The 18,520-nt window shown below is 44.5% G+C and overlaps 1 protein-coding gene across 1 annotated transcript in view; it reads left to right on the forward strand.

Annotated features, from left to right (window-relative positions):
• The window catches only part of polr2b (RNA polymerase II subunit B), a 31,092-nt gene continuing 12,572 nt past the window's right edge, over nucleotides 1-18,520 (forward strand). Inside the window, exons 1-21 of the mRNA XM_082553208.1 lie at nucleotides 1-131; nucleotides 1,968-2,040; nucleotides 10,081-10,231; nucleotides 10,626-10,738; nucleotides 10,822-11,041; nucleotides 11,239-11,397; nucleotides 11,577-11,741; nucleotides 11,820-12,016; nucleotides 12,104-12,223; nucleotides 12,391-12,577; nucleotides 12,678-12,821; nucleotides 12,907-13,046; nucleotides 13,127-13,238; nucleotides 14,429-14,583; nucleotides 14,680-14,878; nucleotides 14,971-15,139; nucleotides 15,215-15,311; nucleotides 15,384-15,478; nucleotides 17,201-17,451; nucleotides 17,525-17,614; nucleotides 17,797-17,904. Coding sequence (XP_082409334.1) covers nucleotides 113-131; nucleotides 1,968-2,040; nucleotides 10,081-10,231; nucleotides 10,626-10,738; nucleotides 10,822-11,041; nucleotides 11,239-11,397; nucleotides 11,577-11,741; nucleotides 11,820-12,016; nucleotides 12,104-12,223; nucleotides 12,391-12,577; nucleotides 12,678-12,821; nucleotides 12,907-13,046; nucleotides 13,127-13,238; nucleotides 14,429-14,583; nucleotides 14,680-14,878; nucleotides 14,971-15,139; nucleotides 15,215-15,311; nucleotides 15,384-15,478; nucleotides 17,201-17,451; nucleotides 17,525-17,614; nucleotides 17,797-17,904 — 2,964 coding nt within the window. The 5' untranslated portion in view covers nucleotides 1-112. The remainder of the gene's footprint in view (nucleotides 132-1,967; nucleotides 2,041-10,080; nucleotides 10,232-10,625; nucleotides 10,739-10,821; nucleotides 11,042-11,238; nucleotides 11,398-11,576; nucleotides 11,742-11,819; nucleotides 12,017-12,103; nucleotides 12,224-12,390; nucleotides 12,578-12,677; nucleotides 12,822-12,906; nucleotides 13,047-13,126; nucleotides 13,239-14,428; nucleotides 14,584-14,679; nucleotides 14,879-14,970; nucleotides 15,140-15,214; nucleotides 15,312-15,383; nucleotides 15,479-17,200; nucleotides 17,452-17,524; nucleotides 17,615-17,796; nucleotides 17,905-18,520) is intronic.

An 18,520-nucleotide genomic window follows, 5' to 3' on the forward strand; every position in this document is an offset into this window, starting at 1 on the left:
TCTGCCTATTACTAACAAAGAAGAACAAAGCAGAAGTGACCTACGTTTCCGGGGCGCGCGGTGATCGCAACGTTTTCTGGTTGTTGTGGTTTTAAGTTTTCAGGAGATAAACATGTATGACCAGGATGAAGGTGAGCTGCACAGCTGTAAAACGTCATTACGTCATATGGTGGATAATTTTATTTGCATTTATTTGGTAATTTTATTAACAGGACGTGACAGAGGAGCTAACCCGTGCTACAGCTAACCATTTTAGTAATTTCTGAGAGAACAAAAGCTAGTATCACTCATCCAAACAAACACCTGTCACACAGGTACGCGTCAGCCTCACGCAGATCACGAGCCTCACCTGATTCGTGTGCTAACATCAGCTAAAAGCAGCGGGGCTTTGTGTGAGCTAACAGGCTAAATGCTGCTAATGCACGAGGACCCTTTATTTAACTTGATTATCGCTGCAGACGTTTACACTCAGCGTTACTGTGACACTACACCCACAAATACTACAATATATAAACAGTACCACAGTATAAAAGCGAACACTTATATTATGTGTAAATTCTGCGGTATAAAAACTGTGTACAATCCGCCATATTTACACAGTATAAACACTGCATAAAGAAAGCTGGACCGTGATCAGAGATTGATCAGCAATGGAAGTAAATGTTGACCACAAGATAATTGACCGATCTATCTTTAAGTTAAAGGTGAGAGGTCATTACCCAGTTTCTCAGGGAGGCAAAGCTACAGGCAGCAGGTCAGTTCATCCTGTCTTCTCCTCCTTTTAACCTGTAAAGGTCATGAAATGAAAGAGATGATGAGAAAAATAGACGTGTGGTGTGCTGAGACACACTAGTCTCCTTAATTACGTAAGGCTGAAGGGCTGCGGTGTTAAAACTACAAAGTGCAGAAGATGGACTACAAAATGTCTTCCTTCATCACAGGTGTTTTACAGGTTGTGATAATGAAAATGTCCCTTCAAAGACAGGACAGGATGTCTGCAGCAGCTCAAAACACTCAGCTGTCTTTATAAATTTCCTGGAATAACTGAAGAGGCTCAGGTTTAGGACTCAAAGACAGGGACAAAGTGTTTTTGCAGTAGACTAACAACACAAGTATTTGTAAGAGATTACTTTCAAGAGCAGAATATTTAAATGAGCCACAATAACTGGATTTGTTCCACAAACTTTAACTCTTAGTAAATAGTGTGTTAAGCAGAGTGTAATAGCTGATTTGATCATTTATGATTCATTGGAATGAGGGGGACGAGAGAATTGTAATCAGCTCAAAGCTGTGAGAGTAGGGCCAAGACTCATCACTTAAGTGTTTCAAAAGCCAAGCTTGTGTTTGAGCTCACAGGGAGTGTCATCTGTAGTGTGACAAATGAAAGTCTGTCAGACTGCAGCTGTTAATTAGATTCTGTGTGGGCTGGAAAACACGGAACGTTGGATTTAGCCATGTGTCACCTCCATCACTTGTGATCTGACAGTAAATCATTACCATCGTGCGGTCAGCAGTTTGGAATCAGCTCTCTGATGAACCCTGAGGCTCAGTCTTCAGGACCTCTCACAGTTCATATCAACAGAGTTCTCCTGATATCACCAGCTTCAGGCTATGTGCTGCATTTGCCTGCACTCAGACAGGAAGTGATGTCATTACACTCGACTCACACAAACAGGAAGTTGACTTAACAGATCAGATGTGTTGCTTCTGATTGATCAGTTTGCGTGATCAGAACCAGTGAGTTAAAAACAGAACGATCAATAACTTTCCTGTGAGATTGTTATCTGTTTTTATTGATGTATCTGATCAATTCACCAGTTGTTTAAACTGATCATTGAACTCTATGTGCAGTTATCTGTGAAAAGGAAGTAACCTGAACCGACAATCTGTCATTGATTGATCAGTGAAGCTTCAACGTCTCAGTATGTGTATTGCTCACGTATATTTATCCCTGCTGTCTCTGTCAGATAATCAGTATGATGAAGATGATGATGAGATCACTCCTGACCTGTGGCAGGAAGCGTGCTGGATCGTCATCAGGTAAACTCACCTGTGTGTCCTTGTGGAGATGTAGTGATCATCTGTTCTTACAGGAAAAATATTATGGTGAGTCCACACAAAGCGCGGACCGAACGGCACGTACACGGACCCGCCATCGGTGTTCAAAGCTGACAGCTCAAAGGTCTCTGATGCTGCAGGTGTTGTCTCTCTCTGAACCAGCAGAAAAAGAAGATCAAACTATGTTTCTCGTTTGATAAACATCATTATTAATTCCCTCTGACTTTGGCTAGTTTTCCATCTCAGATCTCTGTTTTTTGCATTATTCACCCAACAGCAATGTTCCCTTTAAACTGCGCGCATGTTAGAGCTGGGCGATAGAACGATAACGATATGTATTGCGAAATAACTTTTTCTCGATAGAAAAATTAAACTATTGCGATAGACCTCGCCGCGCTTGTCCTCTTTAAAAAGAAAAAGAAAAAAAAGAACAGCCAATCCAAATTAAGTAGTAGCAGAGCCAAACCAATCACAGCCGCAGCGTCACGTCACGTGACTTGTTACGTACAGCACAAGTGCCAAGCCGCACATGTGTATTTGTTTGGGAAGCAGCCAGCCACCGTGCCGCTGGGTAATGGAGGAAATGAGTGTGCCGACTAGAGAAAAATCAACCGAGCATGACCGAAGGTTACCGAAGAGATAACAGATGATGGTTCCAATGCCGGAGAGATTGTCGAACGGAAGAGCCATAGAAGTTCCGTAGTGTGAAGGTATTTCGGCTATTTCAAGTCTGACAAAAAACAGAGTAGCGTTCACTGTAAACTGTGCCGAAAGCAAGTCTGGAAATACAATAAAGCGGTGCATGCTCAATCTCTGACTGGAAGCGCTAATTCGTCATTCGGCTTTTGTCAGACTAAAGTAACTGTTAAAACTGGTTGAAAAGCTCAGCTATACAACAAGGAGAGATTGAGAATTTCCTTTTAGTTCTCAGTTTATTTGATATTGACAAAAGTTAGTCAATTTTGTCTGTTCTTCTGTAAAACTAAGATTTATTTTTAGAATTAATATTTTGTTTCTAAGTGGAATTGACAATTTAGTAGCCTGTTTTGTTTGTTCTATTTTGAAACTTAAACGCTTCAGCGGCTGCCTTTTGTGTAGTTTGCAATATTTGCCTTTATTTATCTGAAAAAGTCTCATGTTCCTTAAGTACATCTACCCTGTTGAACTTATTATGGGAAATAAATATATAAAATAAAAACAAGCTGCTGATTATTTCACATTTTACTTGTGAGCAACGGCACATTTAAATCTTACAAATATAGTTATTTGGCTTATATCGTGATATATATCGTTATCGCCTGAAATGGAAAAAACCTATCGTGATATGAAAAAATCTTATATCACCCAGCTCTAGCGCATGCGCAATTGCGCACTGCTGGCACGGTCTCTGTGCACAGAAAACAATCTAACCTGAATTGAAATTAAAATAAATACGTTAACAATTCTGTTTTGCAGTGTTAGTCAGTGAGTGACTGAACGATGCCACCTTATCCCATAGTCCAGCCAATGATGTGATTCACATTCATATATACGTAGCTAATCAACATCGTTGACAGGCTATGACAGCGTCCTTATGGGCAGACACCGGTGTTTTAGCTAGCAAAGCGGCGTGGCTGATGTGGAGTGAAGCCACGTTAATGACAAAGTGTACAACCATTGGAGATGTGAGCAGGACAGACGGAACAATTGACGGTGTGTGGACTTTATACCAGTTTTAATTTTGTGTTGATAGGCCACGTAAAACCAGAATTATGATGAAAATATCTGCAATGTTTGGTTTTCTTCCTGAATACTGTCGTTGTTTATATTTACTGCGGGAAGAAATGGTAAAAACGGCGTTTTATAAGGAAAACGCTCGAAAGCACTTTCCGCCTGTGAGCAAAGACAACACCAAAAAAAACCCCACCCTTTCCTATTGGTCGAAAAAAGTACCATGTCGACCAATCAAAAAATGATATGGCAACATGGCATTTAGTTGTTTAGGAAGGGGGAAGTTTTAGGAGTGACGGCGGTGTTTTGAGATGTGAGAGATTTGCGACGTTTAGCTCAAATCTTGTGTAGTTAGCGTGTAGTGTAGTCAATAGTTTTGTTGTGTGTGTCAGAACAATGAGGCGACTACTGAATGTTACAGGTGTTACAGCAGTGATACATCTGCTGCTGTCAGGCCTGCAGGTATCAGGCTGTTGTTCTCCTTTATCTCATAGTGGACAGAAATTATTTTTGGAGTGGCACAAATAATTTGTGTGGCATTAGATTTGATGCAGAACAGCTGATTGTTCTGTAAATAGTTTGTTTATTTAAAAAACGCCTTGGCTGCATTTTTAGGTAAACAGCTGCAAAAATCTTTGTTGTTTGCAAAACTCAGTTACTTTTTAAAAGAAGTAACTATATAATTAATAGCCCAACATTGGTCATTATTTACTGTATTTTGCAGACAGAGTTACAGGACTCTCTCCCAGACCACAGACACAGACTCATAATACAAGTCAGAACTTTGTAAAAAAGAAGAAAGTTTTGTTTTCAAAATTGGAGTTCAAGTTATTTTTACTTCCAATAGTGTTAACATGCTACACAGGTCATGAAATAAATTTTTTAATTTTCATTGTAAGTGGGCTAAAGCAGTTAATTAAAAGTAGTCTAACATAAATGTACATGCTGTAATTTGATTATTTTAATAAACCATTGTTATGACCCGTCTAGGGCCAGGCAATAACATGAGTGAGGCACTCGCTTCCCCCCCCCAAGACCCAAGCAGCCACAAGAAACAAATCCGTTAGTTACAATGTGGTTTATTTACAATGTGAAATAAAGGAACCAAAACGGGAGTGTCAACACTTCAGGGTGAGCCAGGGCCAAAGCAATAAACAAAACAAATCTACACAAATCCCGCACCCCTGACCTTACCAAAACAAAGTCAAAAATAAAGACAGTCTGACCTCCTTAACTAACTCAAAACAGGAGAAAACGGGTGATCAAAAGAAACGGCAGCTCACCCCTACCCACTCCACTTCCACAACTTTTAAGCGCACTGCAGCCAGCGGCTGCCACAGGAATACTGCTGGGTCATGAGGAGAAACGCGAGGACCTCTCCCACTGTAGCACTCCAGCCTCCTTTTAATGGGCGGGTCCTCCTGCTGGAACCAGTCACGTCGGGGCAGTGTATCCACGCACCAATCGGAGCAGGGCCCTGGCACAGCTAAATTAACATAAAAAGACACAACACCTGCACAAAACAAACACATGGACATGCAAGTTCGTAACACCATGTAACTTGGATGGATTCGATGCTGGCGTGACCACAGTGCACACGTCTGCTGTTGCTCACAGTGGTCCAAGGGACTACTCAGGGAGTTTGTGTGTTCGCTTAGACACATGAAAAATTAGAGGGAACATTGCTCACCAGTCTACCGTTTTTTACAGCGCTGGCGGCTGCTGTGTTAGGTTTTTTGGTTTTTTTGGGGGGTTTTTGCAAGCAGCCGTTTTAACGCCATGCAACCTCAGGTTTTTGGCCTGCTTGGATGTTCTATCAAAAATTGTGCTCTGTTGTGTATCTGATGAATGAAAGCCAAACCAGTAACACACCACTGAAGTTGCAGCATTTTTACAAACCAATTCTGGTTCATCTGTTTCATTTAACGATCCGCTTTCCCCCTTCTCATTCTCCGTCGCCGCCATGCTTTTTCCACCATTTGCGTATGAAAACAAAGGCACTGTCTTTTGCTAACCTGGCAGATTGCGCTGCAGCAGTCGCAGCTGGTTTGTAGACACAAGTATGCGAACGTGCCATTTCCCCCCGCTATTTTAATGATAATCCTGCACAGAAGCTCAGAGACAGACTCACACACACATGGAGATGTTGCAACTGTTTGAAGATTTGAGTTTGTGGAAAGAACTTTGCAAAGACACATTTGACAAAGTCTCTGCTTCCAGTTTTGACTTCTTCTCCTCCTCATCAGGGTGTATGATGCAATATTGTCTGAGTGGCGACACCTATAGTTTTGGAGAATACTGCAGCACCTTCCTGCGCCTTAACAGCAGGTAGAAAAGGTTGCATCTGACGCAGGGGTGAGTGAAGCCACCACTGCAGGGGGGATATATTGGCACCTTAACTATTTACACCCCAATTTTGTGCTTTGGTGCTTCATCTAAACTCTGTAGCACTTATTTGTCACACCAAATATACCTGATCCTGGAGATAAAATACTGTGAGAACCTCCCTTAATAATGTCAGAAAGCCTTCCAAGAAAACAGAATATCAACGTCGACTCTGCATTCACCAACGAGCTGAATCAGTTCTACGCCCGTTTCGAGGTTAGCCAGGCGGCTAATGCTATCTACCGCCTAACTACCGAGGACAGTGACGTCATCAGCGAGAGACCGGTGACCAGCATCGCGGAGCATGACGTTCGAGTGGCATTGAGGAGAGTGAACACAAGGAAAGCGGCGGGGCCAGACGGCATCACCGGCCGTCTGCTGCGCTGCTGTGCTGACCAGCTAGCAGGTGTGTTCGCTTACATCTTCAACGAGTCCCTGGCGAAGTCTGTGGTCCCCACATGCTTCAAAAGATCCACCATCATCCCTGTGCCCAAGAACAGCAAACCATCATCCCTGAACGATTACCGGCCAGTTGCACTGACCTCTGTAGTAATGAAGGTATTTGAGAGGCTGCTGAAGAACATCATCTCCTCCTCCATCCCAGACACCACAGATCTGCTGCAGTTCGTCTACAGATCCAACAGATCCACAGAGGATGCCATTGCCCACGTCCTACACACTAGTGATGTGCGATACCACTGATTTCCTTTCCGATCCGATACCAAGTACTTTTCAGGGTGGTATCGACGATACTGATCAGATACCGATACTTTATACAAAAAAACTTATTTTATTTATTGTATCTCAAATTATAGCGTCATAATGATTACAGGACATCAGATTACTTGTTCTTATCACTTAATAATGCAGAGTTCATCATATAGAAATAAAAAAAAAACTGAAGTTATGCGCTATTTGAACACGTTGCCTGCCTGCAGCACTAAAGGACTCTGTGAGAGACGTGTGTCTCGCCCTAGCAGCACCTGTCCCTCTCCTCCTCTTCAGTTCGTCTCAACATACGCGCCTCATATTCTGTGATATGATTTACTCTGAGGTGTTTGACAAGGTTAGTGATGTTGCCACAACCAAACATGCCAACCCTCCCGATTTTTCCGGGAGAATCCCGGAGCCACCATTCTCCCGGATTTCCACCTGGACAACAAAATTGAAAAACCATATTGCAGAATTCATAGCGCAGCCGAGCCAATTCCAGTTTCCAACAATGGTGGCAGCTACTTAGTTTTAATATTACTCTTCTTTCTCTTTCTGGGTCGCAAAAAACCCCAACTTTTAACATGTTTTCAGGTGAGAATGTAGCTGTGTAAACTTCAAATATCTGAGCCGATCAACACATCGTCTTCAAACCCCCGCAGGCTTTCACTACTTGGGTTAAACATGATATATAAGTCACTTTGATAACTTAAAAATGTTATTGTTTGGCTTTTTCAGTGTTTTGTTTGTTCGTGAGTAAATCGGTTTGGCTGAGATTAAAGTTATTAGATTAAATTAAATTTAACTTTATTAATCCCTCAGGTGTGTTCCTCCGGGGTTTTCACACTGCTGAATAAACATCAAACAGAAAACTAATTAAAGAAAGTGTGAGACGCCAGCGCCCGGTTATATTTTAGATAGCAAGGAGCAGACGGCTGAGTTTCACTCCACCGAGGGAACTCAAGACGTACTACCCGGCTTTCTTTAGACCGGGAAGGGCGGGTCCTCAGGTGGAAGCAGCCTCTGAATTTGGACACCCCCGCTGTTTCGGTGACATTTAACGTATTTTATCTGATAAATAAACCCTGTAAAATGTGTCCTTTTGATTGTCTCCCTAATTCTGAGGTCTCAAGGTTGGGAAAGTATAGCCACAACACCTCACTCTTGGAGCACTTTTTTGCCACATGTATCGCAAACCATGTCTCAGCTGTTTGTGGAGGTAAAATACGTCTGCACAATTAGGCTCAGCCATTGTTGTGAGTGCGCGCGCCAAGGGACTGCGAGTCATTTATACAGCCGTATTTCGCACATGACTATGAAAGGCAGAAGAGGAAGTAGTTCCTTTGAATGTAGACAATCCGAATGTTATAGTTTCCTTCCACTGTGTTGCTGTTAATGATAAACTACAAATTAACCCTAAATTACTAAAAATATCGATATTTTAATGTGAGAATCGATTCTAGAACATAAATGACTGGTATCGGAGGAATCTATATTTCAGGATCGATCCGCACATCACTACTACACACCACTCTCAGCCACGTGGACAAGAAACAGGGTAACTATGTGCGAATGCTGTTTGTTGATTACAGTTCAGCGTTTAACACAATAGTGCCCTGCAGACTGTTCACAAAGCTCAGGGATCTGGGACTTAACAGCCGTCTGTGTGCATGGGTGTTGGACTTCCTCACTGGCAGAACTCAGGTGGTGAGGGTGGGTAGATGCGTCTCTAACAGCATCACCATCAACACAGGAGCACCTCAGGGATGTGTCCTCTCGCCACTGCTCCACTCCCTCTACACTTCAGACTGTGTGGCCACCCATGGCTCCAACACCATTGTGAAGTTTGCTGACGACACAGTGGTGTTGGGTGCCATCTCCCACAACGATGAGGCGGCCTACATGGATGAAGTGAAGATTCTGGCATCATGGTGCCAGGACAATCACCTCCAGCTGAACGTCGGCAAGACCAAGGAGCTGGTGGTGGACTTCAGAAGGAGTCAGCACAGAGACAAGGACAGAGAGACTCAAGAGGAGCTTCTATACCCAAGCCATCCGGGCCCTAAACACACACACCCGCCCTCTCACATCATCTATAATTGACTGAGACACGTGTGTGTGTGTGTGTGTGTGTGTGTGTGTGTGTGTGTGTGTGTGTGTGTGTATGTATATCTTTGATTGTAATTGTGCAATATTAAAATTTAAAAAGGTCACACTAATAATATTAATATATATATATTAATATATTATTAGTGTGACCTTTTTAAATTTTAATATTGCATAATTACAATCAAAGAGTTAATTTTTTTGTCAGCTGTTATATGCAGTAAACTATTTAAAAACCCTGCAGTTACTGAAATGGAAACCAATGAGCAGCTCAAATTGAAAATTCTTGTTTTTCCCTCTTTTGAATATTTATTATTGCTCATTTATAAGACAAAGTTATTTCTTATCTTACCGGATTAGTAAAATAATTCATAGCTGCAGCCCTAATCCAGAATAAGAGTCTGGTTAGATCCTATATATCTACGACTGCATGTTCTCCCCATGTTTGCGTGGGTTCTCTCCGGGTACTCCAGCTAGTGGGGATAGGTTAACTGGAAGTTCTAAATTGTCCGTATGCGTGAATGGTTGTCTGTGTCTATCTGTCAGCCCTGCGACAGACTGGCAACCTGTCCAGGGTGTACTCTGCCTCTCGCCCTAAGACAGCTGGGATAGGCGCCGCCATTGTGAACCCTGAAAGGGATAAGCGTGTGTTATCTGGCTTCATGGATAGATAGTTGGGCGTATCGAACGCTGCACTGAGGACAAGCACAGAGATAAGTCAGAGGCTATAAGAAGATCTGTTGCCACAAATCTGAAACTGAATTAAATGATCATCTGCTCTGTAGAACAGTTCATGTCTGCCATTTTGAACTCAGCTGCAGGTAAGGAATCAAAGTTGTACCAACACCAGACCAGCGCTGGTCTAGTGATCAGTCCACTGATCAACATTGAAGTATCGATCAGAGACTGGACAGGTAGATGTTAAGCTTGGGTCATGCGATGGCCTGACAGGGTATTTTTTTTAATTTTTTTTACTGAGTGCAGAATCTGGCATGAGCCTGTGAGGTTCTGACGGGGCCAGCACAGCTCTTATTTTGATCTCTCTCTCTCTCTCTCTCTCTCTCTCTCTCTCTCTCTCTCTCTCTCTCTCTCTCTCTCTTTCTTTCTCAGCTCTTATTTTGACGAGAAAGGGCTGGTGCGGCAGCAACTAGATTCCTTCGATGAGTTCATTCAGATGTCTGTTCAGAGGATCGTGGAGGATGCTCCGCCCATCGACCTGCAGGCTGAAGCTCAGCACACCTCAGGGGAGGTGGAGGAGCCGGTGAGTACCACCAGGTGTGACTGAGAATGGGGGGGGGGGTCGCTCTGTCACATGGGGCGACGTGGCTCAAGAGTTGGCAGTTCGTCTTGTAATCGGAAGGTTGCCGGTTCGAGCCCCAACTTGGACAGTCTTGGTTGTTGTGTCCTCGGGCAAGACACTACTGCCTACTGGTGGTGGTCAGAGGGCCCGGTGGCGCCAGTGTCCGGCAGCCTCGCCTCTGTCAGTGCGCCCCAGGGTGGCTGTGGCTACAATGTAGCTGCCATCACCAGTGTGTGAATGGGTGGACGACTGGATGTGTAAAGCACTTTGGGGTCCATAGGGACTAAGTTAAGCGCTTTACAAATACAGGCCATTTACCATTTACATCACCGACATCACTGTGTTTTTGGTGTAGCCTCGGTATCTCCTGAAGTTTGAGCAGATCTACCTGTCTAAGCCCACCCACTGGGAGAGAGATGGAGCACCATCTCCCATGATGCCCAACGAGGCACGGCTGAGGAACCTGACGTGAGTTTTACCTCTCGCCTGTCTTTGCTGTCATTTCCTGTTCACCCCTTCTCATATCCTGTCCCATTTCACCTGCCCCTCAGGTACTCTGCGCCACTGTATGTGGACATCACAAAGACAATCATCAAGGAGGGAGAGGATCAGCTGCAGACGCAGCACCAGAAGACCTTCATTGGGAAAATTCCCATCATGCTTCGCTCCACGTACTGCCTGCTAAGTGGCCTGACTGACCGAGACCTGTGCGAACTCAACGAGTGCCCATTGGACCCTGGAGGTTACTTCATCATCAATGGGTCAGAAAAGGTGTGCTTTGACATCATTGCGTGGCGAGCTGCTTACTCGAGAGAACGATGATTCTGCTACGCCCGCACGCCGTGTCCTGCTTACAAGCTAACAGGCGCACATTCATGTCTTTGCATTGTTTTACATGGAGCGTCATACACTGATACCGCATCAGTGGCATCAGGCAGCCGTGTAAACAGATGTGTCACTGTTTCCAGGTGCTGATCGCTCAGGAAAAGATGGCCACCAACACGGTGTACGTGTTTGCCAAGAAGGACTCGAAGTATGCGTACACCGCAGAGTGCCGATCCTGCCTGGAGAATTCATCCCGCCCAACCAGCACGATCTGGGTCAGCATGATGGCTCGAGGAGGGCAGGTGAGTTACCTGGAAGCAGGAAGTGAAGTGAGCACCCAAGCCGGGCTGCGATTAACTGAGAAGAGCTCATAACATTGAGTTAGAGAGATGAGCGATGCTCTTATTTCTGTTGTTGGAAACAGAACGTTGTCTGCCAATTGACCCAGACCACTGATTGTTGATTGCTGTTAATCTCTCAGGGAGTGAAGAAGAGCGCCATAGGTCAGAGGATCGTCTCCACGCTTCCCTACATCCGACAGGAAGTTCCCATCATCATCGTGTTCCGGGCACTGGGCTTCGTATCGGACAGAGACATCCTGGAACATATCATTTATGACTTTGATGACCCTGAGATGATGGAGATGGTCAGTCTGCGACGCATTAATGATTTTTTTTGATTGTCTCAGTCTGCAGGTAGTAACTTTTAACCCCGCCTACTTCAGGTGAAGCCCTCTCTGGACGAAGCTTTTGTGATCCAGGAGCAGAACGTGGCGTTGAACTTCATTGGCTCACGAGGCGCAAAACCCGGTGTGACGAAGGAGCGACGGATTAAATACGCAAAGGAAGTCCTGCAAAAGGAGATGCTGCCACATGTCGGCGTAAGCGATTTCTGCGAGACCAAGAAGGCCTACTTCTTAGGGTGAGTCACACCTGAGGCTGACTGTCGCACCTGAGGCTGACCTGAGTCACGCACTTGACAGGAATCCTTCTGTGTTTGTGTTTTCAGGTACATGGTGCACAGGTTGCTGCTCGCCGCTCTCGGCAGGCGGGAACTGGATGACAGAGATCACTATGGCAACAAGAGGCTGGACCTCGCCGGGCCATTACTGGCCTTCCTGTTCCGAGGGTGAGGACTCTCTGTTGTTGACCATGCAGATTTTGTGTACACGCAGGTTCTGTTACTCAAAGAAGGCTTTCCAGTGTGACGCTGTTATTGTTAATCAGCTTTCTGTTTGGAACTCGCAATCTGATTGGATGAAGGAATGACATCATTCTTCTTCTCCTCCTCATCAGCATGTTTAAAAACCTGCTGAAGGAAATCAGGATCTATGCTCAGAAGTTCATCGACCGCGGGAAGGATTTCAACCTAGAGCTCGCCATTAAGACGCGTATCATCTCTGACGGGCTCAAGTACTCTCTTGCCACAGGTAACTGGGGTGACGTGAAGAAGGCTCACCAGGCCCGAGCCGGCGTGTCACAGGTAAGCCTACCTGTAAACTGATGCTCACTCTGAAATACAAATGAGAGCCTGACACCTGCCGCTCTACCTCCACTGATGCTCATCATTTTTGTGTTCACAGGTGTTGAACCGTCTCACCTTCGCATCCACACTGTCTCACCTGCGCCGGGTCAACTCTCCTATCGGTCGAGATGGAAAACTGGCGAAACCTCGACAGCTGCACAACACGCTATGGGGGATGGTGTGTCCGGCCGAGACGCCCGAGGTAACGCTCACCTGGCAAGTTGTAAGATTGGTTCACCTTTAACACAGCGATCCAGCGTATTGATTGTGGAGTTGATGGTTTGCAGGGTCACGCTGTGGGGCTGGTGAAGAACTTGGCCCTGATGGCCTACATCTCTGTGGGCTCGCAGCCATCGCCCATCCTGGAGTTTCTGGAGGAGTGGAGCATGGAGAACCTGGAGGAGATCTCACCTGCGGCCATTGCAGAGTCCGTGACCATTTCATAGTCAGACGAGGTTATTAATTACCCTGCAGGTGTGTAATGTGTGTCCTGCTTTAACATTTTAGTGCCACTAAAATCTTTGTGAATGGCTGCTGGGTGGGAATCCACAAAGATCCAGAACAGCTGATGAATACACTGAGGAAACTCCGCAGACAGATGGATATCATCGTCTCTGAGGTAACCACCGTTGCACACATCCACACGCGACCAGTAATCAATACTGGAATGTTCACACGGTGGATGGTGACAGAAGGCATAAATCTGTTTTCTGCTTGTGAGACGTCACAAACACTTTGATTACGGCTGCCGCCTCTGCTTTACCTGATAGAACAGGTAAGCTGGTTGTCTCCCCCTGCTCTCTGCTCTCATTGGTCATTCTCTCTGAGACTTGTAGTAATCAATAACTGTTTCCTGTTCATGCAGCCTGGATGCAATTGATTTAGCGGTGTGTTGTGTATACCGAACAGTACACTTCACCGATTTCCATCACACATCAAAAGTAGACAGTAGGGCTGCCACGATTAGTTGACTATCAAAATCGTTGACGACTAATTTAATAGTCGCCGCGTCGTTTGAAGCTTTGTAAGATCCCGAAAGACGCAGGAATAAGTAGTAGGATTTAAGCGTGTAATAATGGACTGAAACAGAAGATGGCAGCACTGCATGTACAAGGATGCCAGCTGCCGTTAAACCCTGAAGAAGAAGCTGTGTCCAAATTCGGGGACCGCATCCTTAAGAGGCTGCATTTACTCAGGTTAAACATGATATATGAGTCACTTAGATAACTTAAACATGTTATTGTTTGTTTTTTTCAGTTTTATTTGTTCCTGAGTAAATCAGTTTGGCTGCGATTAAAGTTATAGTTTTTACACAGCTGAATAAACGTCAGACAGAAAACTGATTATACAGAAGTGTGAAATGGTCGAGAGTTTACTCCAGTGTCCTGTTATATTTTAGATAGCAAGGAGCAGACGGCTGAGTTTATTAAACTCCACCAAAACAATCTGCAAACTTCATTGAAAGTTTAATAAATTATCTTCTTGTCTTTATTTTTAGTTAGCACATACCTGAAACACTATAAGCTGTAAGCTAATGATAGTTGTATAAGAGCAGATGCTGCTGGTGCAATAAGCTGTACGTTTCACGTCCAATGGATGCATGATCTGATTAGTCGACTATCAAAATAATCGTCTGTGGCAGACAGGATGTTAACACAAACCTTCAGAATTTGAGTTATTGATTGGCGGGGCAGCGCTTGGTCATTCAAACGGTTTACCTGATCAAATATTTGATGGTATTTAATTGAAATCCTTGTTAGGCCCACCAGGCTGTTGATCAATCACTGAGAACTCGCCTGACCGTTTCAGGTGTCGATGATCAGAGACATTAGAGAGCGTGAGATCAGAATTTACACGGACGCTGGACGAATCTGCCGACCGCTGCTGATTGTCGAGAAACAGAAACTGCTGCTGAAGAGACGCCACATCGACCAGCTGAAGGAGCGCGAGTATAACAACTACAGGTGAGGCAGAATACAGACAGTTGAGATGGTGCTGAAGGTTGGCAATTGCTGCAGATGCTTCAGGTGGTGTTGACATAAATGTTCTTTGGCACTTAGCTGGCAGGACTTAGTGGCCAGCGGTGTGGTGGAGTACATAGACACCCTAGAAGAGGAGACCGTCATGCTCGCTATGACCCCAGATGACCTCCAGGAGAAAGGCGTGGCCTATTGTTCCACCTACACCCACTGTGAGATCCATCCATCTATGATCCTTGGAGTGTGTGCGTCCATCATCCCATTCCCTGATCACAACCAGGTACTCAGACAAAACAAACTAATAAACAAGCAAACAGATAAATAGATAAGCAAGCAAACAGGAAGCTTGGGCCTGAACACGCATGTTTTCAGTCTCCCAGGAACACATATCAGTCCGCCATGGGGAAGCAGGCCATGGGTGTTTACATCACCAACTTCCATGTTCGAATGGACACGCTCGCTCACGTGCTGTACTACCCTCAGAAACCACTCGTCACCACCCGCTCCATGGAGTACCTGCGCTTCAGGGAGCTCCCCGCAGGTATGCTCAACTGCCCACTGAGATGCTCAACTGTCCACTGAGATGCTCACGTATAAAAGTTCTCACACCTTTCAGGTATTAACTCGATTGTGGCGATCGCCTCATACACTGGCTACAACCAGGAAGACTCTGTGATCATGAACAGGTCAGCCGTGGATCGAGGCTTCTTCAGGTAAGTTGTTGGCTGATGCACCTGTGACCACATGTGTGACAGGAGTGTTAAAAGTGTGATTTCACCTGGCAGGTCTGTGTTCTATCGGTCATACAAAGAGCAGGAGTCTAAGAAAGGCTTTGATCAGGAGGAGATCTTTGAGAAGCCGACGCGTGAAACCTGTCAAGGTGAGAACTCATTAATTCATCTTGGTTCAATTCAGTTTTATTTATACAGCACCAAATCACAACAACAGTTGCCTCAAGGTGCTTTATATTATAAGGTAGACCCTACAATAATACATACAGAAAAAAACAACAATCATATGACCCCCTACAGGGCTCTAGAGTGCGACCCATTTGGTCTTAGGTCGCACCGGTGCAACCAACTGTTCAAAAAAAAAAAAAAAAGTCTCTTGGACACTTTCAGAGTTGCAGAGAATTTTTTTTATTTTACTTTATTCAGCGTGTTCAGCGTCAACAACAGACACACATTATGCCCATATTGTGGTCTAAATCAATCAGAGATGGTCAGGGACATTAATTAATGGCAGGACTTCTTTGAGCAGTTTTGTAGGAATGGGGTCTAAAAGACACGTTGATGGTTTGGAGGAAGTAATTATGGAAGTTAACTCAGAAAGATCAATTGGAGAAAAAGAGTCTAACTTAACATCAACAGTACTAAAAGTAGCTGTAGATAATATTACATCTGTGGGATAGCTAGCCGGGGTTCAAGGCTCACTAGAGCCGGCAAGAACAGCGAACTCCGGGCACATCATTTTCAAACCCCCGCTGTCTTTCTCTACTCAGGTTAAACATGATATATAAGTCACTCAGATAACTTAAAACTGTTATTGTTCCTTAGTAAATCGGTTTGGCTGAGATTAACGTTATAGTTTTTACACAGCTGATTAAACAGAAGTGTGAGATGGTCGAGAGTTTACCCCGGTGTCCTGTTATATTTTAGATAGCAAGGAGCAGACGGCTGAGTTTATTAATCTCCACCGAAACAATCTGCAAATTTCCTTAAAAGTTTAATAAATTATCATCTTGTCTTTATTTTTAGCTAGCGCATACCTTAAACATTTAAAGCTGTAAGCTAATGATAGTTATATAAGAGCAGATGCTGCTGGTGCAATAAGCTGTACGTTTCACGTCCAATGGATGCATGATCTGATTAGTCGACTAATCCCAAAAAAAACCATTGGTGACTATTCGACTATCAAAATAATAGTTTATTGCAGCACTATTAGTGAGGAGGTGAAATTATTAACAAGATGATCGACCTCTGTTGGAGTAGCGTTCATATAGCTGCTCTGCTCTGTGTTAGTACAGCGCTTTCAGAAAGAAATCTACTGTGATGGGCCCTGGAAGACAATCGATTATGATTGCAGGTTTCTAGTTTGACATGTCTCAAAACAAAATCAACACTTACTCTAGTGTTTATTCCCCAGGGTGTGTGTCACAGTGTGGGGAAAAACATTTAGACACATAAATAGGTTGGTGGTGTACCCAGGGCTTCTGTTTAACACTACGCTTCCTCCTCACGGTCACCCAGCCATCATGTTTTCCCAGCTGCTTGGTACTGTCTGCTGGAGGAGAACTAACAGAGCCTTCGCTACCTTGGTACAGAGCTGCAAACACTACACTACAAGTATCATTGTGAATGTAATCAACAGAGTGCGCTTTGGATAAATCATGTGAAGATGCAGTATGAAATAAGAAGTTTTCTATAAGCTTTAATTAAATTGGTTACATAGATAACCTATACAAGCTGTGTACTGGAACAGGAAGTGATACTCTACTGCAGAGAGAGCCACACCCAGTGTGCCATTTACAGAAAAATACCTCGGGTCTGACAACCGGTCAGGTTTTAGGAGGCGGGGCTAATCATATTCTTATCACGCCCAGGGATGCGACATGCCATCTATGACAAACTGGATGACGATGGACTCATTGCACCTGGCGTCCGTGTTTCTGGCGAGGACGTGATCATTGGGAAGACGGTGACACTGCCAGAGAATGACGACGAGCTGGATAGCACGAACCGCCGCTACACGAAGAGAGACTGCAGCACGTTTCTGAGGACCAGTGAGACGGGCATCGTGGACCAGGTCATGGTGACCCTGAATCAGGAGGGCTACAAGTTCTGCAAAATCAGGGTGAGCGCACACCTGAGACACCTGAGAGGTCAGATGACACGGCCACAGTTTAACAGCTTCGTGTTTCCGGCAGGTACGCTCTGTCCGAATTCCTCAGATCGGCGACAAATTTGCCAGCCGACACGGACAGAAGGGAACCTGTGGGATCCAGTACAGACAGGAGGTAATCCCAGCAGGTCACGTACCTATCATCAGGGCACCGCTCCCCATACACACGAAGGATTCATTAAAGTTATATTTTTTAACACAACAGGAAAGGAAACAGCAAAGATGCTCAAAGTACAAAAACAATCAAAACTGAGATTTTATTTTTGAAGGCTCTCATTGATTTGCTTTATTTTGAAGGACATGCCATTCACCTGTGAGGGGATCACTCCTGACATCATCATCAACCCTCACGCCATTCCGTCCAGAATGACAGTCGGCCATTTGATTGAGTGTCTGCAGGGGAAGGTAACGATAATTACACATCAGTTTATTCACATAGTGCCAGTCACAACAACAGTCAAATTGTAGCAGATCTTTAATTAATTTATAACAACTGATCTTTAAGGTAAAGAAGTCTAACTCTGTGACAAAGTACAAGGTTTTTGTCATAATAAGGCTTTTATTTTGACAGTTGTGCTAGCGTGTGTCTTCCTGAAAAGATTTCTGAAAGCTGTTAGCTCAGGCTACTCTGCAACCCTGTGCTAGCTTTAAAGCCCAATTTCAGATCTCTTGCTTCTCTTACCTGATGACAGGTAAATGAAGAGAAAAAAAATGGCCTGTATTTGTATAGCGCTTTACTAGTCCCTAAGGACCCCAAAGCGCTTTACACATCCAGTCATCCACCCATTCATACACACATTCACACACTGGTGATGGCAAGCTACATTGTAGCCACAGCCACCCTGGGGTGCACTGACAGAGGCGAAGAGTTTGGGTTATTTCACACCTTTCATTTTGACACTGTGGGGATCAGCTGCTAGCTGATGAAGCCTTCTGCACTATCAGAGGCTCAGGTACCCAAGTACACTTTTACTTCACCGTAAAGACTCATCTGAGCACCAGGTGTGGAGTTTTGAAGCTA

Source organism: Aulonocara stuartgranti (assembly GCF_965226115.1).
Source record: "Aulonocara stuartgranti genome assembly, chromosome: 2".
Lineage (NCBI taxonomy): Eukaryota > Metazoa > Chordata > Actinopteri > Cichliformes > Cichlidae > Aulonocara > Aulonocara stuartgranti.